The sequence below is a fragment of the Suncus etruscus genome, chromosome 11, assembly GCF_024139225.1.
Source record: "Suncus etruscus isolate mSunEtr1 chromosome 11, mSunEtr1.pri.cur, whole genome shotgun sequence".
Taxonomy (NCBI): domain Eukaryota; kingdom Metazoa; phylum Chordata; class Mammalia; order Eulipotyphla; family Soricidae; genus Suncus; species Suncus etruscus.
Genome location: NC_064858.1, coordinates 22,119,703 through 22,146,603, shown reverse-complemented (window position 1 = coordinate 22,146,603; position 26,901 = coordinate 22,119,703). Strand labels below are relative to the sequence as shown.

General features: G+C 47.4%; 1 protein-coding gene and 1 non-coding gene across 2 annotated transcripts; both read right to left on the bottom strand.

Moving 5' to 3' along the window:
- Positions 1-953: 953 nt before the first annotated feature.
- On the bottom strand, positions 954-24,769 carry TM7SF3 (transmembrane 7 superfamily member 3). The gene is made up of 12 exons (XM_049783813.1): positions 24,522-24,769; positions 18,221-18,375; positions 15,409-15,559; positions 15,051-15,171; positions 14,019-14,190; positions 10,049-10,226; positions 8,561-8,647; positions 6,200-6,280; positions 4,738-4,890; positions 3,509-3,606; positions 2,822-2,984; positions 954-1,667 (listed from the first exon to the last, which is right to left on the bottom strand). Exons 1-12 carry the CDS (start codon positions 24,628-24,630, stop codon positions 1,405-1,407), a joined length of 1,731 nt encoding a protein of 576 aa, XP_049639770.1. The 5' UTR covers positions 24,631-24,769; the 3' UTR covers positions 954-1,404.
- Positions 23,634-23,770, bottom strand: LOC126023250 (small nucleolar RNA SNORA51). The gene has a single exon (XR_007500444.1). It is a non-coding gene; the product is annotated as a small nucleolar RNA SNORA51 (small nucleolar RNA).
- Positions 24,770-26,901: the final 2,132 nt, after the last annotated feature.

Sequence of the window (26,901 nt, the reverse complement as noted above, 5' to 3'; positions counted from 1 at the left end):
TTCTGTGGTGTAATAGCTGATTGGGGGGAGGCCAGGTATGTGGCAAGAAAACAGCTGTGTTAAGCTTATAGAGCAGTAGGGAGAGCCCTGAGCTTGCTCCTCAATTCAAAACGCTGCCACAAGACACTGGGCCTTGGCTCTCTCTGACTGCAGAACACAGCAGCTACAAGGCTATCCAGAAATGGGAAACAGGGGCCGGAGAGATAGCATGGAGGTAAGGCATTTGCCTTGCATGCAGGAGGTCGGTAGCTCGAATCCCAGCATCCCATATGGTCCCCTGATCCTGCCAGGAGCGATTCCTGAGCCAGGAGTAACCCATGAGCACTGCCAGGTGTGACCCCCCCCAAAAACAAACAAAAACAAACAAACAAAAAAACAAAAATTGTAAACACTTAATCCATGCTGGCCACACTTAAGTTAGCAGAAAGGACAAGGATCCACACATTGTTTAAAGAATTCCTTGTAAATGGGGCAACAAGTTAAAGGAAGATGTCAATTTTCTCCTAAAAACAAAACAACTCATATTGTTTAAGTGAAGACAGTATTATTTAAAAAGACCTTGAAAGAAACAAAACCAAACTGCCCCCCCCCCAAAAAAAAAGAAACAAAACCGGGGCCGGAGAGATAGCATGGAGGTTAGGCGTTTGCCTTTCATGCAGGAGGTCACTGGTTCGAATCCCGGTGTCCCATATGATCCCCCATGCCTGCCAGGAGCAATTTCTGAGCCTGGAGCCAGGAATAACCCCTGAGCACTGCCGGGTGTGACCCAAAAACCACAAAAAAAAAAAAAAAAAGAAACAAAACCAAAACCCCCAGAGTTATTTTTTGAGTATAAATAAATGATCCACATTATCTTCATAAGTTGAACTATTCTCAAATAATCAAAATGATTTAAGGGAACCTGCTGACATATATACTTAAAAAAATTCACCAATAGAGTCAAGTCTGTGTGTTTACCATAATTAAAAATAAAAAAAATAAAAAAAGAAAGAAAGGCTATCTTCTAGATAATCTACATGACCAAGCTCTCAGCTGCTGCTCAGACAGAGGAAGCAAGGAAGCTGATTCTTCCCTTTGTCGCTGGGGTTCAGGGGCCATGGAACAACCCCCCTGGCACCTCTGAGCAGAGGGAAACAGATCAGAACCTTCAGACCAGTCTTGGAGGGAGCACTGTTGGCAAAGTCATGGTGAGGAAGCTGGGCAGGTCAGGGCAATAGCTGTGCTACACCACTGTCATACTTGACAGGACAAGGGGTTTTACACTGGGAATGCCTGGCAGCAGAAAGGGCCCATGTGCCATTGGCTTCTCGGCCCCCATGACTGTGCATCCTGAGTCCCCAGGACCAAGGGTGTCCAATCTTGGTCTCACCCTGCTGAGATAGGGTACAAGTGCAGAGCCCCTCCCTACAGAAGCAGGGGAGTCCTCTCACCCATCAACCGATCCCGCTGGAAGAACGTCAGGATATGGGCCAGATGGCTGCGGAGCCGCTCTCTGAGAGGGGGCAGGTGGTGGCTGGGGTCCAGGATATTGGTCACTCTGCGCTCCTGCTCCTGCTTCCACAGCTTGTAGGGGTGGGGCGGGAAGTGCGGCCGTCCTCGCTCCCTGCGGATCTGCAGCGTGAGACCACTCACGGCCAGCATTCCCCACACAACCAGCAGGACGAAGTCTAGATGGGGTGTGGAGAGAAGGGAATACAGTGGGGACAGGCTTTTCTGAACCCCAAGCCCTTGCCAGCCTCCTCTGTGCCATTCAGTTGTAGGAATCCCCTGCACACCACATGCTAGTTGTATTTTAATACCAGCACGCGCACACACACACAGGTCCAGACACGCACACAAACATACACACTATGTTTTAAAAGCTTCTCTTAATGATCCAGTCTACTTTTTGTCTTGATGTTTTTTTCTTTCTTGCTTGTTTTAGAGGCATACTCGTGCTGCTCAGACTTACTCTGGCTCTGTGTTTAGGGGCCACTCCTGGTAGACTCAGGGGCCACGTGGAGTGGCAGACATTGAACCCAGGATGGGTGCATGCAAGGCAAACACCTTACCCACTGTACTACTGTTCTGGCCCTTCATCTATTTTATTTTATTTTTCAAAAATCATTTGCATAAAATCTGATTACATGGCAAAATACGGTACTGGGGTTTCAGGAAGTTTGTCCACAAATCTCTTCACTTTCAAATCTAGGCACATGGGAGGTGGCCAAAGTCTGAGGTTTTGGAAGGAGTTTACTAAAGGAGAATTTGGCTGGCTTTGTTTTGATAGTACTTGCGGATTGCTCCTGACAGTGATCAGGAGACCATGTGAAATGGGAAAGAACCTGGGTCTCCAGCCTGCAAAACACACTCATGTCCACTGAGCCCTGGTCCCAGAGGCACCTGTCAGTCCATCTGACCAACTGACCACCAGAGAAGAAATCAACCTGCACAGCCATGTCACCCATGCATATAGGGGCAAGCACACAGAAGAAGCCAGCTGTGGACTACTAGGAAGAGGCTCCACCACATGCTGACCCAGGCTTAGGTCTCCCTAGTCAGTCCCACAGCATTCTCTTGGCCCTGGATCCAAAAGGTGCAGTGTGCTGTATAGGAGAGAGCTCGGACCCTATTATCTACCTTTCAGCCTTCCCTTGGCAACATTCCTAGATTATAATGACTCATCTGAAAATATTACTGCCTGGCACCTATGACCACAGGAAGTCAGGAAGGCCATTTTGTGGTATTTGTGTGGTTAAATGCCCACATGCTCCCACACATATGCCCAGGCTCTGCTGCTTGGCCAGGCTGCACCCTGGACCCCTCTGCCCTGGCACCTCACCATTTGTCTGCAAGGGCGCTGTGGTAAAAGCGCTTCGGAAGTCCGTGTGCAGCGCCCTCTTGAGGATGTTCAAGGTGATGAATGAAAAGCTGGTATACAAGTAACTGTCCACTGCCAAGATCACCGAGTGGGCGCCCACGATTCCACAGGTGACAATGCTCAGCTACAGAGAAAAGTAGAGTTCAAGTCTTGCCTCTGCGGTCACCAGAGTTCCCAAGTCTGATCTCAGGAAACCCTTTATTTCTACTCCCGTGGAGAAAAACTCGTTAGGGACTATAGGCCACAGATCACTGGTACATATATGGCACTGGGGACTGAATCCAGGATCACCTAAACCTACTGAGCACCCTTGCACAGGCAGGCCCTTGGAGTCAGGGACCCTAATAGTGAGACTGCTCCATCAGGAAAGCATGAAGTGGTACTGGGTACTAAGCTCATACAAAGCCAGGGGAGTACCATAAGGCACTGAGACATCCCCCCGGCCATAGTGGGGTTCCTTTACACAGGGCCCTATGAAACTATGAACACAACCCTTCCCAGTACGAGAACTTCTAGTCCAATCTTGGAAGACAGGCACCATCTTTCTGTAGACCTTTATAGGTCATGAGTCTATAGACAGCCACTTTCTGCTGCTCAAGGCCACCCAGGTGAGCAAAGCAGATCGTGGCTTCTCAATAAGACACGTACCATTCGCAGACAGCCCACAAAAAATGCCGGGATGAGAACAGCAATGCAGGAGAAGGTCACCCAGAACACACTGTCATCACGGAAAATCTTTAGGTTTCCTGAAAACGAGATGGAGTTGAGAACAAGATGTGAGGATTGGGGATGGGCTGACACATTCCAGAGTGAAGGCTGAGCTTTCTTTAATGGCAGGACAGCAGGGAGGAAGAAAATGATCAACAGAACATTTATAAGGGACTGGTTTTGGGGCCACACCTAGCAGCACTCCAGGGTTACTCCGACCTGCATTCAGAAGTTGCTCCTGGCAGGCACAGGGAACCATTTGGGATGCCAGGGATTGAACCACCATCCATCCTGGACAAATGCCCTACCACTCTGCTATCTCTCTGGCCCCAGAGAGTTTAAAATATACAAACCCCATTGCTGTGCCCTTCTATTCCCTCTGACACAAACACTCATGTCCCAGCTAAAGTCACACACATTGGGGCCGGGCGGTGGCGCAAGAGGTAAGGTGCCTGCCTTGCCTGCGCTAGCCTTGGACGGACCACAGTTCGATCCCCCGGCGTCCCATATGGTCCCCCAAGCCAGGAGCAACTTCTGAGCGCATAGCCAGGAGTAACCCCTGAGCATTACCGGGTGTGGCCCAAAAACCAAAATAAATAAATAAATAAATAAATAAATAAATAAATAAATAAATAAATAAAGTCACACACATACATCCCAGTTATCACCATGCACATATATCCCAGATAGCACCACACACATGTTCCCTGGCTGTTATCACACACTCGTTCCCTGTCTATTATCACACACACAACATCCCAGCTAGCAGCATGCACATGCATCCTGGATAGCATCACATACATATTTCCTGGCTAATATCACACATATAGGCTCCTTCTGAGACTGACTCCAGCTTGAAGAGGAGGAGACTGACTCTTCCAAAATGTCTGCAAGGGACTTATCGATGTCAGTGAGATGCTGAGTGCAGTCCAGGGCCTTGCAGAGCCAGACCTGGGTCCAGCCACTTGAACCACCTCCCACCAGCAATGTAAGAGCATCTGGAAGAGACACTGGCCACACAGGAGCACCGAGCTCCAGAACTCAGGAGGTGGAGGGCTAGGCTCAACCCTGTTCAACCCCCATGGGACAGGATCTACAGCCACAGAAGCCAACCAAGTTGTGTTTCCACCCAGGCAAAGATCCACAGTGCCTTCACTGGCATCTCCTACCCAGTGGTGTGAATAAGGCCACAGCAGCTGCCAAGCAGCCCAGCACGAGCCCCACGCACAGCATGCAGAGTGGAAGGATGCCAAACCGCCACCACATGGCCACCAGGATGGTTCCACCAATGCTACCAGCCACAGCAGTCAGGATGAGGCGAACTGCAAGAGACAAGAACAGACCACTGAGATGACATGGCCCTGCCCAGGGCAACCCTACATTCTTTTTTTTTTTTTTTTTGGTTTTTGGGTCACACCGGCGGTGCTCAGGGGTTACTCCTGGCTCTACGCTCAGAAATCACTCCTGGCAGGCTCTGGGGACCATATGGGATGCCAGGATTTGAACCACCGTCCTGCATGCAAGGCAAATGCCTTACCTCCATGCTATCTCTCTAGCCCCACATTTTTTTTAAAACTATTGATTTATTAATTGAATGGGTTTTGGGCCACACCCAGGGGAACATAGGGGTTACTCCTGGTTCTCTACTGAGATATCGCCCCTGGCAGGCTTGGAGACCATAATTGATGCCGGGAATCAAACTAAGTCCCTCCTGGGTCCACTACATGCAAGGCAAATGCCTTACTGCTGTACTATCTCTTCAGTCACAGCCCCAAATTCTGAGGGCCCCCATGAGCCACAGACATGCCCAGAGATAAACTCTCCAGGTACACCTTATCTCTGGGCTTGGGAAGAGAAGGGGTCATCCTTGGCTAGGTGTGACACAGAAAACCACCTCCAGTCCAGCACATTGCTGGGACACAGGTTCATAGTACTGATTCATATAGGGGTGGGGGCAACACCTGGCTGTAATCAGGGGACAGTGTGGTGATGGAATCCCATAAGGATTGGCCACATGTGACTTAACCCCTGTACTGTCGCTCTCCAACCCCTGTAACACAGATTTTTGGGTTTTGGTTTTGAGCCTTACCTGGCCATACTCAGAATCTATTACTGATTCTGTACTCAGGGATCACTTCTGGCAGAACTTGGGGACCATATGGGGTACCAGGGATAGAACTTGAATTGGACGTGTGCAAGGCAAGTGCCCTCCCCGCTGTGGAACACAGGTTTATACCAGCATAAGCCCTTTGTTTTCAAGACAAGTTTTCAAGGAACTGGTCATGTAGGTGCAAGAAAGCAGACCTGTCTGAGCGGTGAGGAAGAGGTTTGCCATTAGGTGCCTGCTATTGGCACACTCACTTGGGTGCACGAGCCTCGCCAGACAGAGAAAAAAAGGTGATGCATATGCTGAAAACTCTTTTTTTTTTTTTTTTTTTTTTGTGGTTTTTGGGTCACACCCAGCAGTGCTCAGGGGTTATTCCTGGCTCCATGCTCAGAAATTGCTCCTGGCAGGCACCAGGGACCATATGGGACTCCGGGATTCGAACTGATGACCTTTTGCATGAAAGGCAAGCGCTTTACCTCCATGCTATCTCTCCGGCCCCGCTGAAAACTCTTATATTCACTCACCATCATAGTCCATTGGTGTCAGTCTTGTAATCAGAATATAAAAGAAGAAGCCGATGATGATGAAGCCCATCATGAAGAGCTCTGGAAGAAAACCATTAGGAAAGGCAGAGCATGACACGTTGTTCCGGGAATCCTTCTCACAATTCAACTTAGATAGGTGATCAAAGAAGCTGGACATGGCTCAGTGGTCAGGTCAATTCCTCAAACGTAGAAGGCCCTGTGATCCACCCCTAGACCTCACTCTAGCCCACATAAAAAGATCTATAAAGGCATGCATAAGCTCCCAGAATTTACACATTAGGACCATCAGAGAACTAGTTGGGTTTTGTTTTTTTTACATTTTTGGGAGCCACATTATTGGTACTCAGGAATTACTCCTTGCTCTGTACTCAGGAATCACTCCTGGTGGGGCTCCGGGAAACAGTAGGGGTGTCAGGGATTAAACTCAGCTCAGCCACATGCAAGGCAAGTAAGTGCCCTACCCACTGTATTATAACTCTAGCCCCCCCCCCAACAACTAATTTTATGAAAGGCAACATAAATGTTGGCATTTATATAAATGTAGGCATCACTGGGAGTATATTATTATTATTATTATTATTATTATACTTTATTAAATGAAAACACTGTTCCAGGGTTAACTATTTGTACACATCAATGGTTAAGGTGTTTGCTCTGGTCAGTCCTTTGCCTCATTTTCAAATGTTCATTTTTCTTTTTTTTTTTTTTTCTTTTTTTCTTTTTTTTTTTTGGTTTTTGGGCCACACCCAGTAACGCTCAGGGGTTACTCCTGGCTATGTGCTCAGAAGTTGCTCCTGGCTTGGGGGACCATATGGGACACCGGGGGATCGAACCGCGGTCCGTCCAAGGTTAGCGCAGGCAAGGCAGGCACCTTACCTTTAGCGCCACCGCCCGGCCCCCAAACAAAGGGGAATTTTTTTTTTTTTTTTTTTTTTTGGTTTTTGGGCCACACCCGGTGACGCTCAGGGGTTACTCCTGGCTATGCGCTCAGAAGTCGCTCCTGGCTTGGGGGACCATATGGGACGCCGGGGGATCGAACCGCGGTCCGTCCTAGGCTAGCGCAGGCAAGGCAGGCACCTTACCTCCAGCGCCACCGCCCGGCCCCTAAATGTTCATTTTTCTATTTTTCTTTTTTTCTTTTTTTTTTTTTTTTGGTTTTTGGGTCACACCCGGCGGTGCTCAGGGGTTACTCCTGGCTGTCTGCTCAGAAATAGCTCCTGGCAGGCACGGGGGACCATATGGGACACCGGGATTCGAACCAACCACCTTTGGTCCTGGGTCGGCTGTTTGCAAGGCAAACACCGCTGTGCTATCTCTCCGGGCCCCCATTTTTCTATTTTTCTACTTACAACAGGGAAAGAAATTTCATTAGTGTGTCTGATTGAAATGACACGCTAAATTTCAAGGTGTTACACAAGCCAAGGAAAACTTTAAAAGGGAATGTTTACATATCAAAATATTCTAAAGCAAACATGACTTTTGCCATCTCAATTTTGAATGCCTCCATTTTCTCCTCTTAAACAGCTGCTGGCTTGTCTGGCTTGGCCTACAGCTTAGCACATCCTCTCTGCTGAGATCAGTGAGTACTTCGAGGGAGTAAATTTCTTCAGGATATTCTCCTCTCAATCCAACAAGGAAAAAAACCCTTGTGCAAGCAAGTTTAAGGAGCTTTTCAAGATCAGGATTATGTTCCCTTTCCCCTGGGTGTTCCATTTACCCTAGTTATTAAGTTAAATGAGTATGATTTTTTTTTTTTTGGCAACTATGATCACTGGTTATAATTCAGATGAAGGGGCTGGAGATAGGACACGCTTTATATGCGGCCAACCTGGATTCGATCCCAAGCATCCCATATGGTCCCCAAGTACCACCAGGAGTGATTGTTGAGTGTGGCACCATGATTAACCCCTAAGCATTGTTGGTATAACTCAAAAACCAAAAATAAATACGACTCAGATGTACCTGGCAGCACAGCCCCAGTTCCCACTGGGTGACTCCAGGAGAGCAGACTTGCTGGTGGGTCAGCTTCTGGCCATGTGGCCCTACAGCCTGGGTCACATGGAGCCAGAACAAAGTCTTGACCTTACTTGACCCACTCCAAAGTCTTGACCTTACCCTCCCACAGCTTATGCCAAGCACTGAAAACACCTGATAGCCCTCTCTCTGCAGGAGATGGCCAGCTGTGCCACTGTGGAACGTAGAGTGACTGTGTACAGTGAGGGGAGCCAGCCCCCCTCTGACAGTGTGCAGCCCAATTTTGCCTTTAAGGACCAGCACTACCCAGCAGCACCCACGAAGAAGGGTCACAGGCAGGAACCAGGATGGCACCTGAAGTCTCACCTGTCTTCCAGAACCGGTGTCCAAAGAAACAGACGAAGGTGCCAAGCAGGGCAAAGAGAGTGAAGAAAACTTTGGTAGATGCTCGTCCTGGAAAGGTTGGAGATAACAGTGGATGAGGCCCTGACTGAGTAATGTCCCCAGGACAGAACCGCAATTTAGAAAGAGTCAGTGCAAAGAACGCCTTCTTCTGTATCAGAGACTCACTTATAAGCCCTGTTGCTGCTCTGAGAAAGCCCCTACTGCAGCTCTCAGAAAGAACAAAATCAGGCAATGGGCCATGGCATGGCTGTAAGGAGGGGGTATTGTTTGAGTGACATCAGTCACAAGGGAAGGGACAGACAGAAGAGAATAATCTTTCATGGGGGAGCACCTGACGGTACATAGTGAGGGAGCAGCACAGGCAATGCAACAGGAGAATTGACCCACACAACTGACCCACAAGTTTGGGGGGAGGTAGGCTGAAGAGGCTTATAGGGAGGGGTGCAGTGTTGGAAATAGTACCATGAAACTCTATTCACCATTGTAAGATGACACCCAAAACCAAGGCAGCCCCCCCCAACTTCCTCTTTCCTTAAGTATTTCCTTTGAAACATAAAAGCCTACTTGGATAGGTACTTATGTCTCTCTCTTGACCTTCCCCCTCTTGGTGAATTAGGTATTGGTTTAATAAAGAAAGAGCAGTTTGAGTGTGGGCACTCAGAGAGGACCATGAGGCGAAAAGCAAACTGACTCCATGATTCTTTCCTGACTGGCTTGATGTATTAATTTTTCATCACTACCCTGTTTCTTCAGACTCATCCTCCTGGGCATAGAGATACAGTGCCTGAGGTGGTTTCACAACATGGGGATTTATTTTACAACTGGCGCTCAAATAGCAACCCAGGACTCAAGAAGACCCAAACAATGGTGAGCTATTTTGACCCTCTGGCGAAAAAAAAAAAAAACATCAGAGCCTCCTTAAACAAGACTGAGTATGCAGTGCCATCACAAGAACATTGGTGCACATGGCCCCTTTCTGAATGGTTTCATAATGTTCTGGTATGGTCACTCAGCTGTCCCACCACCCATGCTAGCAGAGGTCCCCTCAGGTGAGTCAGAAACAGGCAGTGAAGGGGAACGAGCTGAAGACTCTGAGTAGTGTCCCAGAGGCTGAGGCCCATAGCCTTTATTCAACCAAAGGTGCTTTGTTCGAGGACCTCAGCCCCCTAACCTGCAGCAGCTTATTGGGGTCACTGATGGGGTAGAAGCCAAAAAAAGAGAACAGTCTCCACTTACTCAAAGACACTAACACACTCACCTAGGGACAGTCACACTCATTCCAGCAAAGTACAGTCCTATGTACTAGGGATAATTACATAATCATCTAGAGAAGTCGCAGGTTCACCAGGGCCAGTCACACTTACAGCAGGGCCAGTTACATGTATACCAGGGAAAGACTGTCACACTCACGCAGGGAGAGTCACAAGCTCACCAGAGATAGACACTTACTCAGGGAAGCACAGTTATCTTCTTGTGTCTCAAAACTGCACGCATACGTGTGGGCTGGGACATAGGCAGCTGAAGTATTTAGAAGTGGGTCCCAAACAATGACATTATATATGACACCTTGTCCCCGGATGGAAGAGAAGGAGACACTGGTCTTATCATCACCAGTGAGGGTGACCACCTGGTGCCAAAAATAAAAGGATTAGTGTCTCAATAAAAACACAACCCGAGGGGTTGGATAATATAATAGGAGTTTTCCTTGATGTGCCAACCTGGATTTGATTCCCAGCATACTGAGCCCAGCCAGAAGTAATCCCTGAGCATGGCCAGGTGTGACCCAAAAAAAAAAAAAAAATCATGAAACATGAGCACAACTTAGTCCTTACTGATATCCATTAGAGAAATACACCTTAAAACAACAACACCACCTTAAAACCCCACAATTTGAGTTGCTGTGTGCCAACCACCCTACTGTGACGTGGACTGTAATTCCCACTGGATGAATACACCCTCCCAAATAGCCTTGCATATGGCCAGCCTAGGCTTGATCCCCAGCTTTTCATATGGTCCACTGAGCCATTCAGGAGTGGCTCCTAAATTCAGAGCCAGGAACCCCCCAAAAATCCTAAAGATGGCATTTTTCTGCTGCCATCTTCCTGGCAGAAAACCAGCCCAGCTCCTCCACCAAACTTCAGAAGAAAAGAATAGTCACTGAGGAGTCAGAATAATAGTACAGAATAATAGTACAGTGGTAAGGCATGCAACCAACCTGGATGGACCTGGGTTCGATTCCAGCATCCCATATGGTCCCCCAAGCCTGCCAGGAGCTATTTCTGAGCATAAATCTAGATGTAACCCCTTAGCGCTGCCAGGTATGGCCCAAACCCTACTCTCTGCCCCCAAAATAATAGCCACCAATATTTCCAAGGTAGCCCCATCTGGGCAGATGCCTTTGTAGAATTATCAGAAAAGGGTGTGGGCACAAAGAGTAGTGAGTATAGCTAGAGCAGTGAACAGTCCACTGTAATGATAGTTAGAACTGATCACTCTGGACAAGAACTCGGTCCTTAAAGGGGATAAAGTAATATGATGGTACTCCTTCATTAGCAATAGTACAAATCATAGTGTCAAGAGAGGGAAGGGAAGTGTGGGGGAGAGAGAGAGAGAAGGAGAGAGAGGGGGAGAGAGAGAGAGAGAGAATGAGAGGGAGAGAGAGAGAGAGAGAGAGAGAGAGAGAGAGAGAGAGAAAGAAGTAAAATGCCTGCCTTAGAGGCAAGCAGTGTGTGTGTGTGTGTGTGTGTGTTTGTGTGTGTGTGTGTGTGTGTGTGTGTGTGTGTGTGTGTGTGTGTGTGTGTGAAACTGGGGACACTGTTGGTAGGAAATGTGCACTGGTGAAGCATGGTATACATTTTATGACTGAAACTCAATCATGAACAATTCTGTAACCATGGTGCTTAAATAACTGTGCTTAAAGTAATTGTATATATATTTAAAAAAAGATGGTGCAGACTGCCCTTTCTGCATGAACTACAACAGCCCCACACCACACCCTACACCTTACATCTCTTCAACTTAACCTTATCAAACTGCCAAGTTGCAATATGTTTTTCAGATCTATAGATCCTGAACCACATGACACCTCAATGTTTCATAGTAGTGTCAGCCCAGCAATATCACAGGAAATCTGATGGGAAAGTTACCTAGAAATCTACCAAGCTCAGTAAGCCTAAATAGAAACACAAAAGGTTCTATAGGCACCAACCACAATCCAGTAAATCCTAAAACACTGACTTTAGACACATCATGGAGAGATTTAACAATCATTTCAAATTGACCTTTGTTAATGTAAGTTTTGCTAATTCCATTTGCCTTTGTGTTGTAACAAACAATATGAAGTTAATCTATTTATGCCTAAAAAGGAGCAGGATAGGGTGGTAGGTGGCAATCTGGGGACACTGGTGAAGGGAAGGTCACACTGGTGATGGGATTAGTGTTTGAAAATTTAATGTTGGGGCCAGAGAGATAGCATGGAGGGAAAGTGTTTGCCTTGCATGCAGAAAGTCGGTGGTTCAAATCCCAGCATTCCATATGTCCCCTAAGCCTGCCAGGAGCAATTTCTGAGTGTAGAGCCAGGAGTAACCCCTGAGCGCTGCCGGGTGTGACCCAAAAACCAAAGAAAAAAAAAAAAGAAAAGAAAATTAATGTCTGAAATGACTGTATCAAGAACAACTTGGTAAATCATGGAGTTAAAAGTAAAATTTAGGAAAAATTATCTAAATTTTTCTACATTTAATAATTTTAGTTATTTTACTTAGTGGTCCAGATTTAATTTATAGATTCATATTTTACAATGTTAACTTTCAACAGATAAAGAAAAGAAATCTGAACAATTATTATTTAAAAAATTTTACTGAGAAAATACCCTAAATCCTGGACTTACAGGATAAGAAAGGAAAGCACACATGGGGCTTTAGCTCTCCTAGCTTTTCAGACATCTGTGTGGAAGCATGGAAAATGACAGCAACTGATGAGCAAAATATATTCTCAACATAATATCTGGTAAAATAAATACATTTTTGGAATAACAGACACAGAAAAAAAAACAAAAAGAAATCTGTCAAAGAAAAAGTTTCACCATAGCAAAGCAACCTACAGTGGAAGCAGCTCAGCTCCAGTGAACTCTTGCCAGAACTCTGAGAACCACAACATCTTCTAGCCAAACAAGCCAGTACCTGTCAATCAAACAACCCTTGGACATGAAAAGAATAGAGCCTGGGGTTCCTCCTCCATTTTTCCTGGCACTGAAACTCAATTTATTTGAGACCTAACCACCATCTTGATTCTCTCCGATGGCTGAAGTGTTGCGGGTCCTCAAACGGATTCCAGGTTTCCCATGTGCCCTCAGACCTGCAGGCTCCCTAACACACTGGCTGAGAAGCAATACAATGCTCAGATGTGCCCCAGAAGGCCCAGGCTGATACCTTTGGTCTGGAGAAGCTGCTCATGGGCCTCCTGTGGGGCTCAGTGGTCTGAAAGCAAAGTTGAGTGAACACCGCTACTGTCCCCCTGCTTGAACAGGACAACATGGTATCCTGCACTCATCAGACCTGACATTTCACCATTTCATGCTGGGAACAGTCTGGGATGGGGCAAAGTTAGGCACCAGAGGCATCTACCTGTTCAAGCTGACCCAGATGCAATTTAGTCAAGAGCTGTTGGGGACTACCAGAGAAATCTCGCTTAACTGCTGGGCAAAGGCTCTGCTCTGCACAGCCGGCCCTAGGGCAACTCAAACATGGCCAGCTCTGACTCATTCATGGTGTGGAGTGGAACCTGTCTATAGCATTAACAGTGGGAGTAGCCCTGCCTCCAGAGATCAGAGGGCACGTCAGCGCTAAGCAAAATCTTGTCAGGTCCAGTCATGTCCCTAGTGCACATTCTTTTATTTTCCCACTGTAACTTGACCTTGTCCTCTCTCTTTGCATCTTTGTCTTCATAAAATAAAAAAATAAATAAAATAAAATAGAAAGAAATTTCCTTCTTTTGGTTTGGTTTTTGTGTCAGTTGGCAGTGCTCAGAGCTTACACCTGGCTCTGTGTTCAGGAATAACTCCTGGTGGTACTCAAAGATCAAACTCAGGTCAGTCGTGTGCAAGGCAAACACCTTACCCTCTGTACTATCACTATGGCCCACTTTTTTCTTTTTGGTTGTCTCAAGACACTGAAGTCTTTGCTTTTGCCCAAAGCTAGTCTCTTAACCATTACAGACAAAACACCTACATCTGTGGGTCACTAACATGGGGCAGCACCATGTGCAGTAACCGATCCGCATTTTCTCGGAGGCCTCCGGCAAAGAGAAATGAGAGCAGAATGGCAAGTCTGACTGACCAAGCCCATGGACAGAACTGAAAGCTGGGAGTTCTCCCCACCTCCACCCTCTGAGTGCTGGGAGGCCTGACAAGAGCAGGACACACCTGGACAGCGCTGGCCAGCACCTGAGGCACCTGGGCCATGACCTGCAGATGGCGCAGCAGAGCTGCAGGCGTCAGGTCGTTCTCGGGCAGGAAGTGCTGGTACACACGATACTGCAGCCTCCACCTCGAATCCCGGCCAGTGCTGACATCACAAGGCGGCGGCGCCACATTCCTGGAAGCAAGCACAGAGTGAAATATGTGGCCATAGTTCCCCCCACGCATCTCCACTGAGCAGTTTTCTGGGGGGATTGTAAGGACCCTCAGGAAAAGGGAAAAGGCAGGCCATGCCGTGGGTCAGTTGTGTGGGGGCAGTCACTGAACCTCACAGTCTAGGATCCTTGGGGACCCGCTCTATGAAGCAGACATGACCATTCCCAGGGTGCAAGACCAACTGCAGCACTGAGTGATGGGCACACTAGGAATGAGCAGAGATGTCTGGTGGAGAGGCGGGCTACCAGAGACCACGGTACAAAACTGTGGCTCTGCTCATGGTGAGGTGACGTGGGCCCTCAAGCCAGGACTCACAGATTTGCAACAGTTCCATAAATGAGCTGGTGGGCCAAGCACAGGGACAGGGCAATGGCTGAGCCACAGGGGCCAAGCCAGTACCATCACTGCCACCACAGGCCCCCTGGGCATGAGGGTGCAGCCCTGGCGGCCCCCAGCTCTGTGTGTTGACACAGCTGATCCCAGCACCCACGGGCATGAGCTATTTTGCACCCTCAGGTCTCATGCTGATCCTCTAGCCTGGGTGTGAATCTCCAACCTCACCTCAAAATACTTAAACAATGTTTCAGAGATGAAACACTCTCCAGCTCCACTGACATGCTGTCTAGCTCTTCTAAAAACAGAGGGGATAATGCTGGAGACTGACCACCTGGGGTTCAAGCTGTACGACAGGACCCACTGGAGAAAGCCCTGGCTCCCTTCTACCACAGAACTAAGACACCAGCAAGTCCCCACTCGGCAGGACACAAGGTGTGATGGCCTGGCAGGTGGTCTCTAGAGACTGAGGGCTGGAGAATGACACACCTTGCAGAGCCTAGGTTTGCTGGGGCGAATTTGATAGTGGTTTCAAAGAAATTATACTCCAGGTAAATGTTGGGATCAATCTCCAAGTCAGACTCCAAATTACAGCCTCCGGGAACAGGATCTGGATGGAAAACAGAAAGTCATTCAACAAAGAACACATCTGAGTGGCAGGCAGGCAGAGAACAAGGGCTCGGCTGCTTCTGCGCCGCCCCAGGGCTTCCCAGACCAAGCCCTGGCCTGCTCCTCCTCAGACTGATCACTGCTGCAGGTGCCTCTTTGTACTGGGACTTGTCCTTGTAACCAATGCCCAAGACACCTCGTGATTCCCTCACTTTGCTCTCAGGTGTGGCATGATCACCTTTCTCGGAGTAGGTCAGCGGGACGGCCATGCTCTGGACGGGTTCTGCAGCTGTGGTACGCAGGTGCCAGGTACACACACTTTGCGCCGGGTGCAGGAGGAAGACCAGGCCTTGGCTGGTGCCTGTTCTCGAGGTGTCAGGCAGGAGTGTCTGTGTGGTGAGAGAAGAGAATGAGAGGCAAGGGTTGGGTCTCAACAACAGCACTGAAGAGCTGAGAGGGCAGGTTCAGCCTAGCCCCCAACACAAAGCAGGCCTTCCCAAGGGAAAGGGATATATATGCACACACATATGCATATGCATGCTTGCACACTGAAGGTGCATCTATGAGTATTTGCTCTTCAGTTGGGAATGGGAGGTGCATAGAGAGGCCTCCCTGCAGTATGCTGAGACCCCCAAACCAAGAGTGAGCAAGACTGCTTCCAGACAGGGAAACGGGTCAGCTGGCACTCGGGTCTGGGAGAGCTTCCCACAAACTGGTAGTTTACAGACCACGTTGGCCCTTGGGGCAACCCTCCACAGCCAAGACAGTGATGCTCACTCTCATCTTTTGTGCCCTGCAACAGCCCTCCTCACACCCCTCCATGCCGTGCTCCAGCCTCCATAGCCTGAAGAGCTGTGTGAAGCAGAAGGTGTTAGGAAGAAGAAGCAACCTAAAGTGTTTCTCAGAAGCAAATTTTAGAGAACCAGAAGAGGGGCCTAGGTGGGCTTCAGCTTGCTGAGAAGGAAAGAGAACCAACCCCACTCACACTCACTGGCCCACTGTAGGTTCCAAAGATGGCCACGAGGTCCTCCCAAGAGCAGCCCAAGAGGAACCCTCAAGAGCACTACGGGGGAGCCACCCAACCCTGCACACATGAGTGCTTCCACCTCGTGTGGCTGCAGCAGCGTTTCTGAAAAGGGCTTCAGCTGCTCTCCTCCCAAATCCCACCTCAGCGCTGAGACCAATGCTTGTGCCCCACCCAAGGGCCCAAGAGTCGAGCAGAACACAGTGGCTGGCAGAGTGTGGGGTCAGCAGACCCAGGGTGTGAACCCAGGGGCTTGGGAAGTCAGGCAAACTCACAGAAGGGCCTTTGTCCCCTGTCTCTTCAAGACTGGCTATATCACGAGGGAGGCAGCCAGCATAGTGCCTGTCACAAAGCCTCCACAGAAGGAGACGTGTGTGTGTGTGTGTGTGTGTGTGTGTGTGTGTGTGTGTGTGTGTGTTCATGCACTATTGAGTGTTTTTTTTTCTTCCCACCTCCCCTGCACTATTAGTTTTATTTATTTATTTTGGTTTTTGAGTCACACCCAGCAGCGCTCAGGGGTTATTCCTGGCTCTACGCTCAGAAATCGCTCCTGGCAGGCTCGGGGGACCATATATATAGGATGCCGGAATTCTAACCACAGTCCTTCTGCATGCAAGACAAACGCCCTACCTCCATGCTATCTCACCAGGCCCCAACTACTGGTTTTAATTTCAGGCCATTAGATATCCACTCAGAAAAAGGACTGCCCAGAAAAAGGACTTTGTTTCTTCCTTCAGAGAAAGCTGTGAAATTGTAGCATGTTTTGAATCCTGCCCTGATTGCAGAAACAAGGCAAGGCCAAAGTTTCTTCTTCTCCCAGGACACCATTCCCAGGATGCTTCCATTCTTCCATAACAACACACTCAGCAGGGTTTCAAAATCCTCAGGACAAGGAGGAGAAAAAACGACAAAATTCTTCTGCAAACATTAACACCAATGCCTAACAGATAATCTCTTAACTAGATGAAGATAGCTTTGTTGAATGGATTCTCAAATGTTCTGAGATAAAAATAGATTTGAAAACTAGCAATCACAAAAATGTAACTTTTCAGGATTAGCTGCAGTATGAGCCAGCAGGATCCTATAGGCTAATTAGATTATATTTCATTAGTTTTGTGTGTGTGTGTGTGTATGTGTGTGTGTGTGTGCATCTCAGATTTGTAACAACAGGTTCATCTCAGTGGCAGAGTCTTTGTGTACTAGCTTAAACCAGTAATTCTCAAATAGTGGGGCGCGCTCCATAAAGGCTCCATAAAGGGGGGCACGTTTGACCTCGGCAAACACTGTCATAACAAGCTAAGCCCTGTGTTTATGTCTCTGTTATGTCTTTGGACCTGAGAGTCGCTGTGTCCTGCTTCAAAACCCGCTTCGAAAAGCTAAGCATTGCAAAACGTGCTCATTGTAGCCATTCATCCAGACATCACCTCTGATTAAAAATTCAGCTCAAATTATTTTATATATTTTTGTTTTGCAGGTTAAAGGTTTTTTTTAAATAAAGATACTATTTACAGTCACACGGGGGGGGGGCACAAAAATGTTTTCTTCTTCCTAGGGGGGCATGACAGAAAATAATTGAGAAGCACTGGCTTAGACTAACGCAGGCATTTCAAAACTTCCCAGAGCTGAAGCTGGGATGGAAGCTGTGACGAACCCCCTTTAGAGCCCTCATACAGTGCTAGACAATGTGAGTGTTCAGGGTCTTTCATTTCCATGAGACTCCAAAGGAAAAATTACCAGCCCAGGAAAAAGAAAAGGCAGGAAAGAAAGAGTAACAATAGCAGCAGAGAAATAAGATTTGAGTGCAGGCACCCTCCCTTTCCCCACCCTCCACAGAGTCTGCCCCCTCCAGTTAAGGCCCCCCTACTAACCTCCCTATTCTCCAGGATGACCTGGCTTGGCCCCAAAGCTCAGTGTCCCTTTATTGAAGACAAAGTCAGACATAAAGAGACACCTGGTGCTAAAGCTTTACTTAATGCAAGTCCCCAAATGAAGGAAATAGTCTTTACCGACAACTCTTGGCACTTACCTTGGAGAAAGAAACGGTGGTGTTCTGATGCTGTGAGTGTATTTGGAAAATAAGAAAAGTCACATTGCTGGAAATGTTCCGCAGAATGCCTTCTTTGGGTAAAGGTCTGCTGAGCTGGAAGTACGTGAAATTCCCCACAGAAAACTCAAGAACACCTAAATGGAATGAGAGAGGTTTCACTCCATCAGCAGTGGGTAAGATCACCCATTCACCCATTCTGGCACCTGGCTGATCCTGAACCTCCGCCTGATAAAATGGACTCTCCTATGTGGGGAAAGGCTTGGGCTACACCTGTCGGTGCTCAGCCTTACTCCTAATTCTGCACTCAGGAATCACTCCTGGCAGGCTCTGGGGACCATGCCTGGTGCTGGGCATTGAACTGGGGTCAGCTTCGTGCAAGGCACATGCCTTACTGATATACTGTCTCTTTAGTCTTAAAATTCACTCAAAATAAACCCATTTCTCTGGGGAGGCAGCTCATCTACTCATAGGACTATGAGATAGAAGTTAAATGGATGGGACATAAATTTCAGAAATGGGGCAATAGTACAGCGGTAGGACGTTTGCTTTGCACATGGCCAACCTGAGACAGACCCAGGTTCGATCTCCAGTATCCCATACGGTCTCTCGAGCCTACCAGGAGTGATTTCCTTTTTTCTTTTTTCCTTTTTTGGTTTTTGGAAAACACCCAGCGATGCTTAGGGGTTACTCCTGGCTCTGCGCTCAGAAGTGGCTCCTGACAGGCTCGAGGGACCATATGGGATGCTGGGAATCGAACCATCATTGGTCCTGGATCAGCTGCATGCAAGGCAAATGCCCTACTGCTGTGCTATCTCTCCAGCCCCCTGCCAGGAATGATTTCTGAGTGCACCGACAGGAGTAACTCTTGAGCACCAGCAGGTGTTGCTAAAAAAAAAAAACAACAAAAAACAAAAAACAAAAAAAACCCAAACAAACAACAACAACAACAACAAATTTCAGAAATGACATTGACACAGGTCTCTGGGCCCAGTACCACCCTTCAGAAGAGCACAGCAATTCTCTGACTGTTCAGTCTCTGAGTGTAGAGGAGTACCTCTGAGTGTAAGTAGTACCACCTGGATGTAAGGAGTATCTCCATGGTGTAAAGAATCCCCCTGGGAATAAGGAATAACTCCTGCATGTAAGGCCCTTCTGAATGTAAGGAATACTTCCCAGGTATGAAGAGCAATCTCCTGGATAGTCCTGGACAAGGGCTATCTCCTGGGTATAAGGAGTATCCTTGGGTGTAAGCAATGCCTCCTGGGTATAGGGAGTATCCCTGGGTTAAGGAGTACCCTCAGGATATAAGAAGTATCCCCTGGGAAGGAGTACCCTGGTGTAAAGAGTACCTACGAGTATAAGAAAGTGCCTGTTGAGTGTGAGGCATATCTCCTGGATTAAGGAGTACCCCTGAGGTATACAGAGTATATACAGAGGTATACAGAGTGTATACAGAGGGTGTAATGAGTATCCCTGGGGTATAGAGAGTATTTCCTGGGAGTAAGGAGTATACATACATCTCCTCCTACCACTCATCCACTTCTTGTTCCAGCCTACCAAATAATAGAGTGTTTTCCCTAGAGTCAAAGGTCACAGCCTTGGGATGGGCCATGCAGAGGCCACAGTCTGGTGTCCAGGTTGGGTGATTATGCCCTGAGGAGGCCCACAGTGTGGAAATGGCCTCAGGACACTTTCTTAGAGGTGGGACCCTCCTTTTGTGGGGTGACTGTAAGTGTTCCCAAGCTAAGAGAAGCAGTTTGGGGTTCATTAACAAGGACCTCATGTCAAAGAAGTCATGAGGTAAAGATACTAATTCAGAAATTAATGTTTTATTTTAGAAGCAGAAGTAATCTGTGGGTTGTACGATGCTCCTGATGCTAACTTTATGCCATTCCTATGATCCAAACCTACGAAGGCCAATTAAGGTGCATCCCAGGTGGTACTTGAGAGACTTGGGGTCCTCTCACATAATCTAAGGCAATCAAGGCCAATGATTCAATGTGAGGTCATGGATGTGGTCTGCAGGGAGGACCCAGGCACCACAGCGGTGCTCAGAGGGGGCTCCAGAACCACATCCTGTGGTATGTGGGGGACTGTGTGGTACTGGGAACCAAACCGGAGTTGGCTACATGCAAGGCATGCACCATAACACTGTACTACATCTCTCGGCCAGAGGCTGAAATGTGAGGACTTAGTCCCAGCAAAAGGACAGGCTGCGGCACCAACCAATAATTCAAGGAGCAGAACAAAGGCAAGACTCTGTATATGACCCCCAACCTCCATGAGGCTATACTCTGTCTTGGTAATTCAGAGTTCTTATCTAAAGTCCACTCTTGAAACAGAAGTCGTGCCTGTCTATGACTTAACCTCTGAAAACCCAGAGGAAATACTAGGCCTTAGTCTCTGTGTCAAAGGCTGACAGAGAAGCTATGTTTGCCTCATGCAACAGGGAAGACATTCATTTCTATCTTACACCAGATAAAACTCCAGCACAGCTGAAGCCCAGATAGAGGGAACCGAGGCAGCAAAGTCTGGGATATGTGAGCATTTGAACTCCAGCTCTCAAGGACAAAGAAGACACCTGCTCTCAGTCCCATTTCAGTGACTGCTCTATCAGATGTCAGAACACACACATACTGAAATGGCATTAGACCACCACCTACTGTGTGTCTCCTTTATCCAGAGCAGCATTGCTGACTCTCGGGGAAAAAATTACAAGAGGCCAAGGCACTAAGCAGTTCTGGCGCTGTCCTAAGTGATCTTGTAGGTTGGGTTTATTCTTTCAAACATTAGGGGCCCAGAATCCTGTCATTCCGGCCCCTGGGTGCTGCCAGCCATCTGGCCCAGGCCCCTCGCCAAGGTCCCCCCATACACCAGAGCCTCCCCACCAGCCTGACAAAACAGCTGAGATCAAGAGTTGTACCCAGCCATGTGGCACATGTGGCAGACAAAGCCAGGGGGTCAAACAGGGTCAGCACATGTACACAGGTCTCAAGCTCATACTATCATTCTGGCTGGGAACTTTAATTTTTATTCATTTACTAGGCAGATGCTAGAAGGAAACTTAATCTTCCACACTGTTGCCAGATGTCACATTTTATAAAGTCAATTGAGCAGGCAACCAGCCCTGCCAATCTCCCTGTGCCATAGCCAGCGTACTTCCAACCTGGTCCCCAGCACCCCTAGTGATCTTTTCCTTGTTGTTGCTTCGATCTGCATACACCTGGCTGTGGAAAGTGTGGGGTGGCACCTTCAGTTGAGCTCTGCACACACCTGGGTGCGATGCGACCAGAAATGGCCCGAAGATTTGGAGGTGTCCCAGATGGCCCCATAAAGCAAGCTGATGGCACTTGGGATGGGACCAGCAAAGCAGGCACTCCCCTAGGGTATCCCCTCACTTACTCTGAGAACTGACCACCCACAATCTACACTGTTGCTAACTGGCTCACTTAAGACACCATCAGCACGGGAGTTGGAGCAATTAGCACAGCAGGTAGGGCGTTTGTCTGGCACACTGCTGGGTTTGATCCCTGGCATCCCATATGGTTCCCCCAAGCCTAACAGGAGTAATATCTGAGTGCAGAGCCAGGAATAACGCCTGAGTGCTGCTGGGTGTGGACCAAAAACCAAAATAAATAAATAAAGACACCATCAGCACAAACCCTAGAAAGCCACATGTCCTTCCGTTCGGCTCAGTTACCACGAGACCGCATGTGGGTCACTAGATATAAAGCCACCAACAACGACAGAAGATGTTATCACGGGAAACCCCTAGATATGTCTCCACCATCCCTCTGCTGACCTCACACATTCCAGGAACTGGAGTGGCACTTCCAGAATCATCCAGTTCCAAGGTTGCAGTTCATATATTACAAGTGGCCTGCCCTGCTAAATACCCTGAATTATAGCAACTGCCCTGTTTCTTCTGCTTCTAGCATTGTCAGAACCCTTTAGTAAAAAACATGGCCATTTTCCAAGGATAATCATACAAGTCTTCAACTAAATCATTCTTTCCCTTCTATGTAGAAAAAAGCAGCTTCAGTTTTCATGGGGCAGTGAGGCTGCTCTGGCATAGAACCTTCCTAGTGCCAGCCTGAAAAGACACTGCCCAGAAAACAGAACTGTAAGAATGAACAAAAAAAAAAAAAAAGGCAAGAAACAGGGACCAGAGTGATAGCACAGTGGTAGGGCGTTTGCCTTGCACAGCCGACCTGGGATGGACCGAGGTTTGATCCCCGGTATCCTAAATGGTCCCTCGAGCCTGCCAGGAGCGTTTTCTGAGTGCAGGAGTAATCCCTGAGCGCTGCTGGGTGTGACACTCTCCCCCCAAAGAGGCAAGAAACAGAATGAAAGTGTGCTACTCAAATTTCTCCACATCTGTGCAAAAAAATATAGAAGTGTTACTAACTACAGGTTAACTAAATAACTTTCTAGGTACAACTATGTATAAAAGAAGTAAAAAAAATGGGGCTGGATCAATAATACAGCAAGTAGGGTACTTACTTGCCTTACACGCAGCCAAACTAAGTTTAATCCTTAACATCCCATATGGTCCCCTGAACACCCCTTCATCCACCCTAAAAAATGTAAAAGATATAGCTCGCAGTCCACCAGACTCTGGGCTAGTACGGCCCAGCTACATGCTCCATCCCTAATTCTTCACTAGTCAGAACAGAGAATCTCTCCTGACCTGCCTTATGAGGTGGTGGGGCTGTAACATTCACTGTAGAACTTTGGGCAGAGCACCCTGTCATGTTGGTGTTCCTAAAAAGGACAGCTCTGTGAAATAGAAGGCAGAGACGATCTGCAGCTACAGCCAGAGGTGTCTTTGGTAGCTGCCTGTGTTATCAGCATTGTCTTAAGCCTCTGCTTCATCCTCTGTCAAGTGAAGATAAAAGCTTTATCCCACAGAGCTCCAGGTTTAGAAAACACTGCCAGGCAGCTTAGCACTTGCACGGGGAAGACTGCATTATCACCCCATTATAAATAAGGCTATGCTTTCTGAAAAGAGAAAAAGAAAAAAGTGTCACTAGCCTGGATCTTAAGATTCAGTTCACACCAAACCTTTCTGAAGATAGCACTTAAGGAACAATCTTATTGCTCAGAAAATACTTTGTTTCAGAGAACTATTTTCTAAAGTTCCCAACAAAATGCAAGTTTTGGCAAGGGGAGACTGCATTATCACCCCATTATAAATAAGGCTATGCTTTCTGAAAAAGGAAAAAAGCTTTTCGAAGACAAGCACTTAAGGCACACTATCTTATTGCTCAGAAAATACTCTGTTTTGGAGAACTGTTCTCTAAAGTTCCAAACAAAATGTAAGTGGCATTTTGGCACGGGGAGACTGCATTATCACACCATTATAAATAAGGCTATAATTTCTGGGGGGGGGGTTTGTCCCCCAATTCACAATACAGACCATACAAAGGGCCTGTGTTGAGGTGTATATGGGGTGCATTTACTGTATCCCCTCTTTCTATATAGTCAGTGTAAAGAACACAAGGACTATAATTTCTGAAAAAAAGAAAAAAAGCTTTTCGAAGACAAGCACTTAAGGCACACAATCTTATTGATCAGAAAATATTCTGTTTCGGAGAACTGTTCTCTAAAGTTTCAAACAAAATGATGAATGTACTTAACCCCACCACACACACACACACACACACACACACACACACACACACACACACACACACAAAGAAAAAAAACATGATCATCAGATTGGCCATTCATGAATGGTGGTGATTTGTATTTACAAACTGTTCAATTATTAATGAAACTTACTTTCCAACCACGTGAGCTGCGGGCTAAAGTCTGATGTCAGTGGACCCAGCCCTCTTCCACTTTATAGTAGAGAACCAAGTAGAAAGGCACCAATTTTGGGGACGCTTCCATCCCTCTACTGCTACAACCCTGAAACCCTGACAAGTCCCCCCTCCCCAAGACTTGCATCCAGGTCCCCTTGTGCCACTTGGAAGCAAAGAGGTCCTTTAGTGAAGTAAGTAGCATTCAATAGCGATAGGCACAGGCTTCTGCCAAGGGGAAGGCAGCCATGTCTAAGGCCTGAACCCCCATTTCCAGGCTGACAGGAAACCGGCTTGAGCAATAAGGGGGTTCACTTTCTGCTCCCAAGGACCCTACTCCATGCCAGCAGCTTCCTAACAAGCCATCTCCCCTTCTAGGGGCCCTGGACCCGCAGAGCGGGGGTGCATTCTCGGCCTACAAGAAATGCAAAAGAAAAGATGCAGAAAAAAGGGGGAGCAGTCGCGCCCCACCTTACCCTCGCTGGAGTTCCCGCTGCCCTCCAAGGCAACGACCACCCCCGGTTCTGCAGCCAGCACCGCCAGCACCGCCAGCACGACCGGCACCCGTGGACCCAGGAGCCCCATCGCTGCCGAAGTCGGCTCGCCCAGCTGCACTGCACGGTCCAGGGGGCGCTAGCCCGGGGTGCAAGCCTCGAGCGCCATCGTCCGCCCGGGCTGGGCACGCGCCGCACACCTGCAGCCCCGAGCACACCTGCCGCCGCGCAGCTGCAGCCCGAGGCTTCCTGTTCCGGCGGCGCTTGGCCCCGCCCCTCTAAACGTCACTAAGTGGGCGTGGGCGTGGATGCGAGGCCTGGAGGCAAGCGCCCCCTCTCGGCGTCCAGTGGAAGTGCAGCCCGGAGGCCTTTTTTTTGTTTGTTTTGTTTTTTGTTTTTGGCCCCGGAGCTGGGGCCACCAAGTCTGGTGGGGTGCTGTATCCCCAACGCTTCTGCCTTTTGTTTTTCTTCTTTTTTTTATCTGACAGTATTATCCAATCAATGGATCACCTACCTGCCACTCAAGACTTAACATTTTTTTCATTCTAGCCACAGACATAGAAAGTCTATTCCATTTGGCCAGCTGGCAGTAGACACAGGGAGACTATCCAGGCCCCATCACTGGGATCATAAAAATTAAGGACTGAACATTTCATTTCTAAAAAGTCAGAACTAATTTATTATTTATTTATTTTTTGGTTTTTGGGACACACCTGGTGGTGCTCAGGGGTTACTCCTGGCTCTAAGCTCAGAAATCTTCCCTGGCTGGCTTGGGGGAACCCAATGGGGTGCTAGGATTCGAACCATTGTCTGTCCTCGGTTGGCTGCATGCCAGACAAATGCCCTACTGCTATGCTATCTCTTCCGCCCCTGCCTTCTTCTTCTTTTTTTTTTTTTTTTATAGTCTCTCTGCTTCTGAAAGTCAAGGTCATAGACTGCTGAGGCCTAACGTCTCCAGGAGTCTGTTGTGGTACTTAACGGTCTTTTGCGAAAAGATGCCCAAGATTGCAAATGGGAAGCCGGGAGCTGCCACCCAAGCTCCAGAGTTGCTCAAGTGCACAACTAAACTGTGACCCTAGAACCCTATCAGTTCAGCTGCACAGGAAGAAAAAAAGGAACTGCTTGCTTCTATAGTGGTCAAGGAGCCACGATTTCAAAGAGAAGGTGCCTTCTCACAAGACACGAATGGGTGATGCATGAGACAGGCAGCTTGGTGAAGGTGTCAGCAGAGTCTTGGGAGAAGGAAGGTAGTTGCCCTGCTTGCTTTTTCCTGCTCGAACGTCTTTTCCGTGTATCATGTTCGAGTCTCGTATTTTCACGTGCTTTTCATAGGTGGGAGCTCTATGACACTCACTGCCAAGTTCACGGGTCTGTTCTTTATTTTGATCTCAACAACTTGAACCATGTTTTCACACCTTGGCAACATTGTCACTTCCCAGGAAAGACACTTCTTTACTTAGCCCATATACCCCTTACGACTCGGTGTTTGAAATTTCAAAACTCAAGACTGGAGCAATTGTGATGGTGAGCATTTGATTTCTAGGTCATTAGGCAATAAATTGTGTCCTGATAACTGGCCAGCTACACTTTACTGGGGAGAATTCCAAGGCATTAGAATGCATCAAACTGTCAAAGTTAAACCCCAAAGTAATTTTTCAATAAAAAAAAAAAAACCCTATGTGTGGTGTTTCTTTTTATCTTATTTTCAGAATCCGGGAACAATTTTTTTTTTCAAATTTAAGTTTATTTGGGCAATAATCCATTCCTATTTGGCAATTTCTTAGAAAAAAAATCTAAGAGGGGCCAGAGAGATAGCACAATGGTAGGGTGTTTGTCTTGCACGAGGCAGACCTAGATGAACCCACGTTTGATTCTCAGCATCCCATATGGTTCCCTCGAGCCTGCCAGGAGTGATTTCTGAATCAGAAATAATCCCTGAGCACTGCCGGGTGTGACAAAAAAAAGTATAAAGAAAAGACAAATTACACTATAAACAATATAAAGAGTTGGAGTTAATAACTAAAATTAGCTAGCAACATAAGTTAAGGATTTTAATGCGTCAAAAATAATATATGGCCAATAAAGAAGAAAAATTTCAAGCTCATATGCTTTCAAAAATCAAATTCAGAAACTGATGTGATCAGAATGCCAACGTCCAGTGTGGATGACAGAGCAGAGAGACAGTACAGGAACTGTGATCTCTCATACACTGCTTCTAGCATAATCAGTACCAGAAATCTAAAGTACATTGATAGGTTTGGTATGTAATTCCACTTCTAGATTTAAGTGTCCATCTATGTATAAAATATATTAACAAAATTAGTGTACAAAGTAATTCATCAAAGTATTCTTTATAGTATTA

Excerpts from the sequence above, each read along its gene's own strand:
- TM7SF3 (XM_049783813.1), bottom strand. The coding sequence starts at position 24,630 with ATGGGGCTCCTGGGTCCACGGGTGCCGGTCGTGCTGGCGGTGCTGGCG. Across the intron at positions 14,191-15,050 it reads GCAAACCTAGGCTCTGCAAG|GAATGTGGCGCCGCCGCCTT; the intron begins GTGTGTCATTCT and ends GCTTGCTTCCAG. Across the intron at positions 10,227-14,018 it reads TGCTGGCCAGCGCTGTCCAG|GTGGTCACCCTCACTGGTGA; the intron begins GTGTGTCCTGCT and ends TTTTGGCACCAG.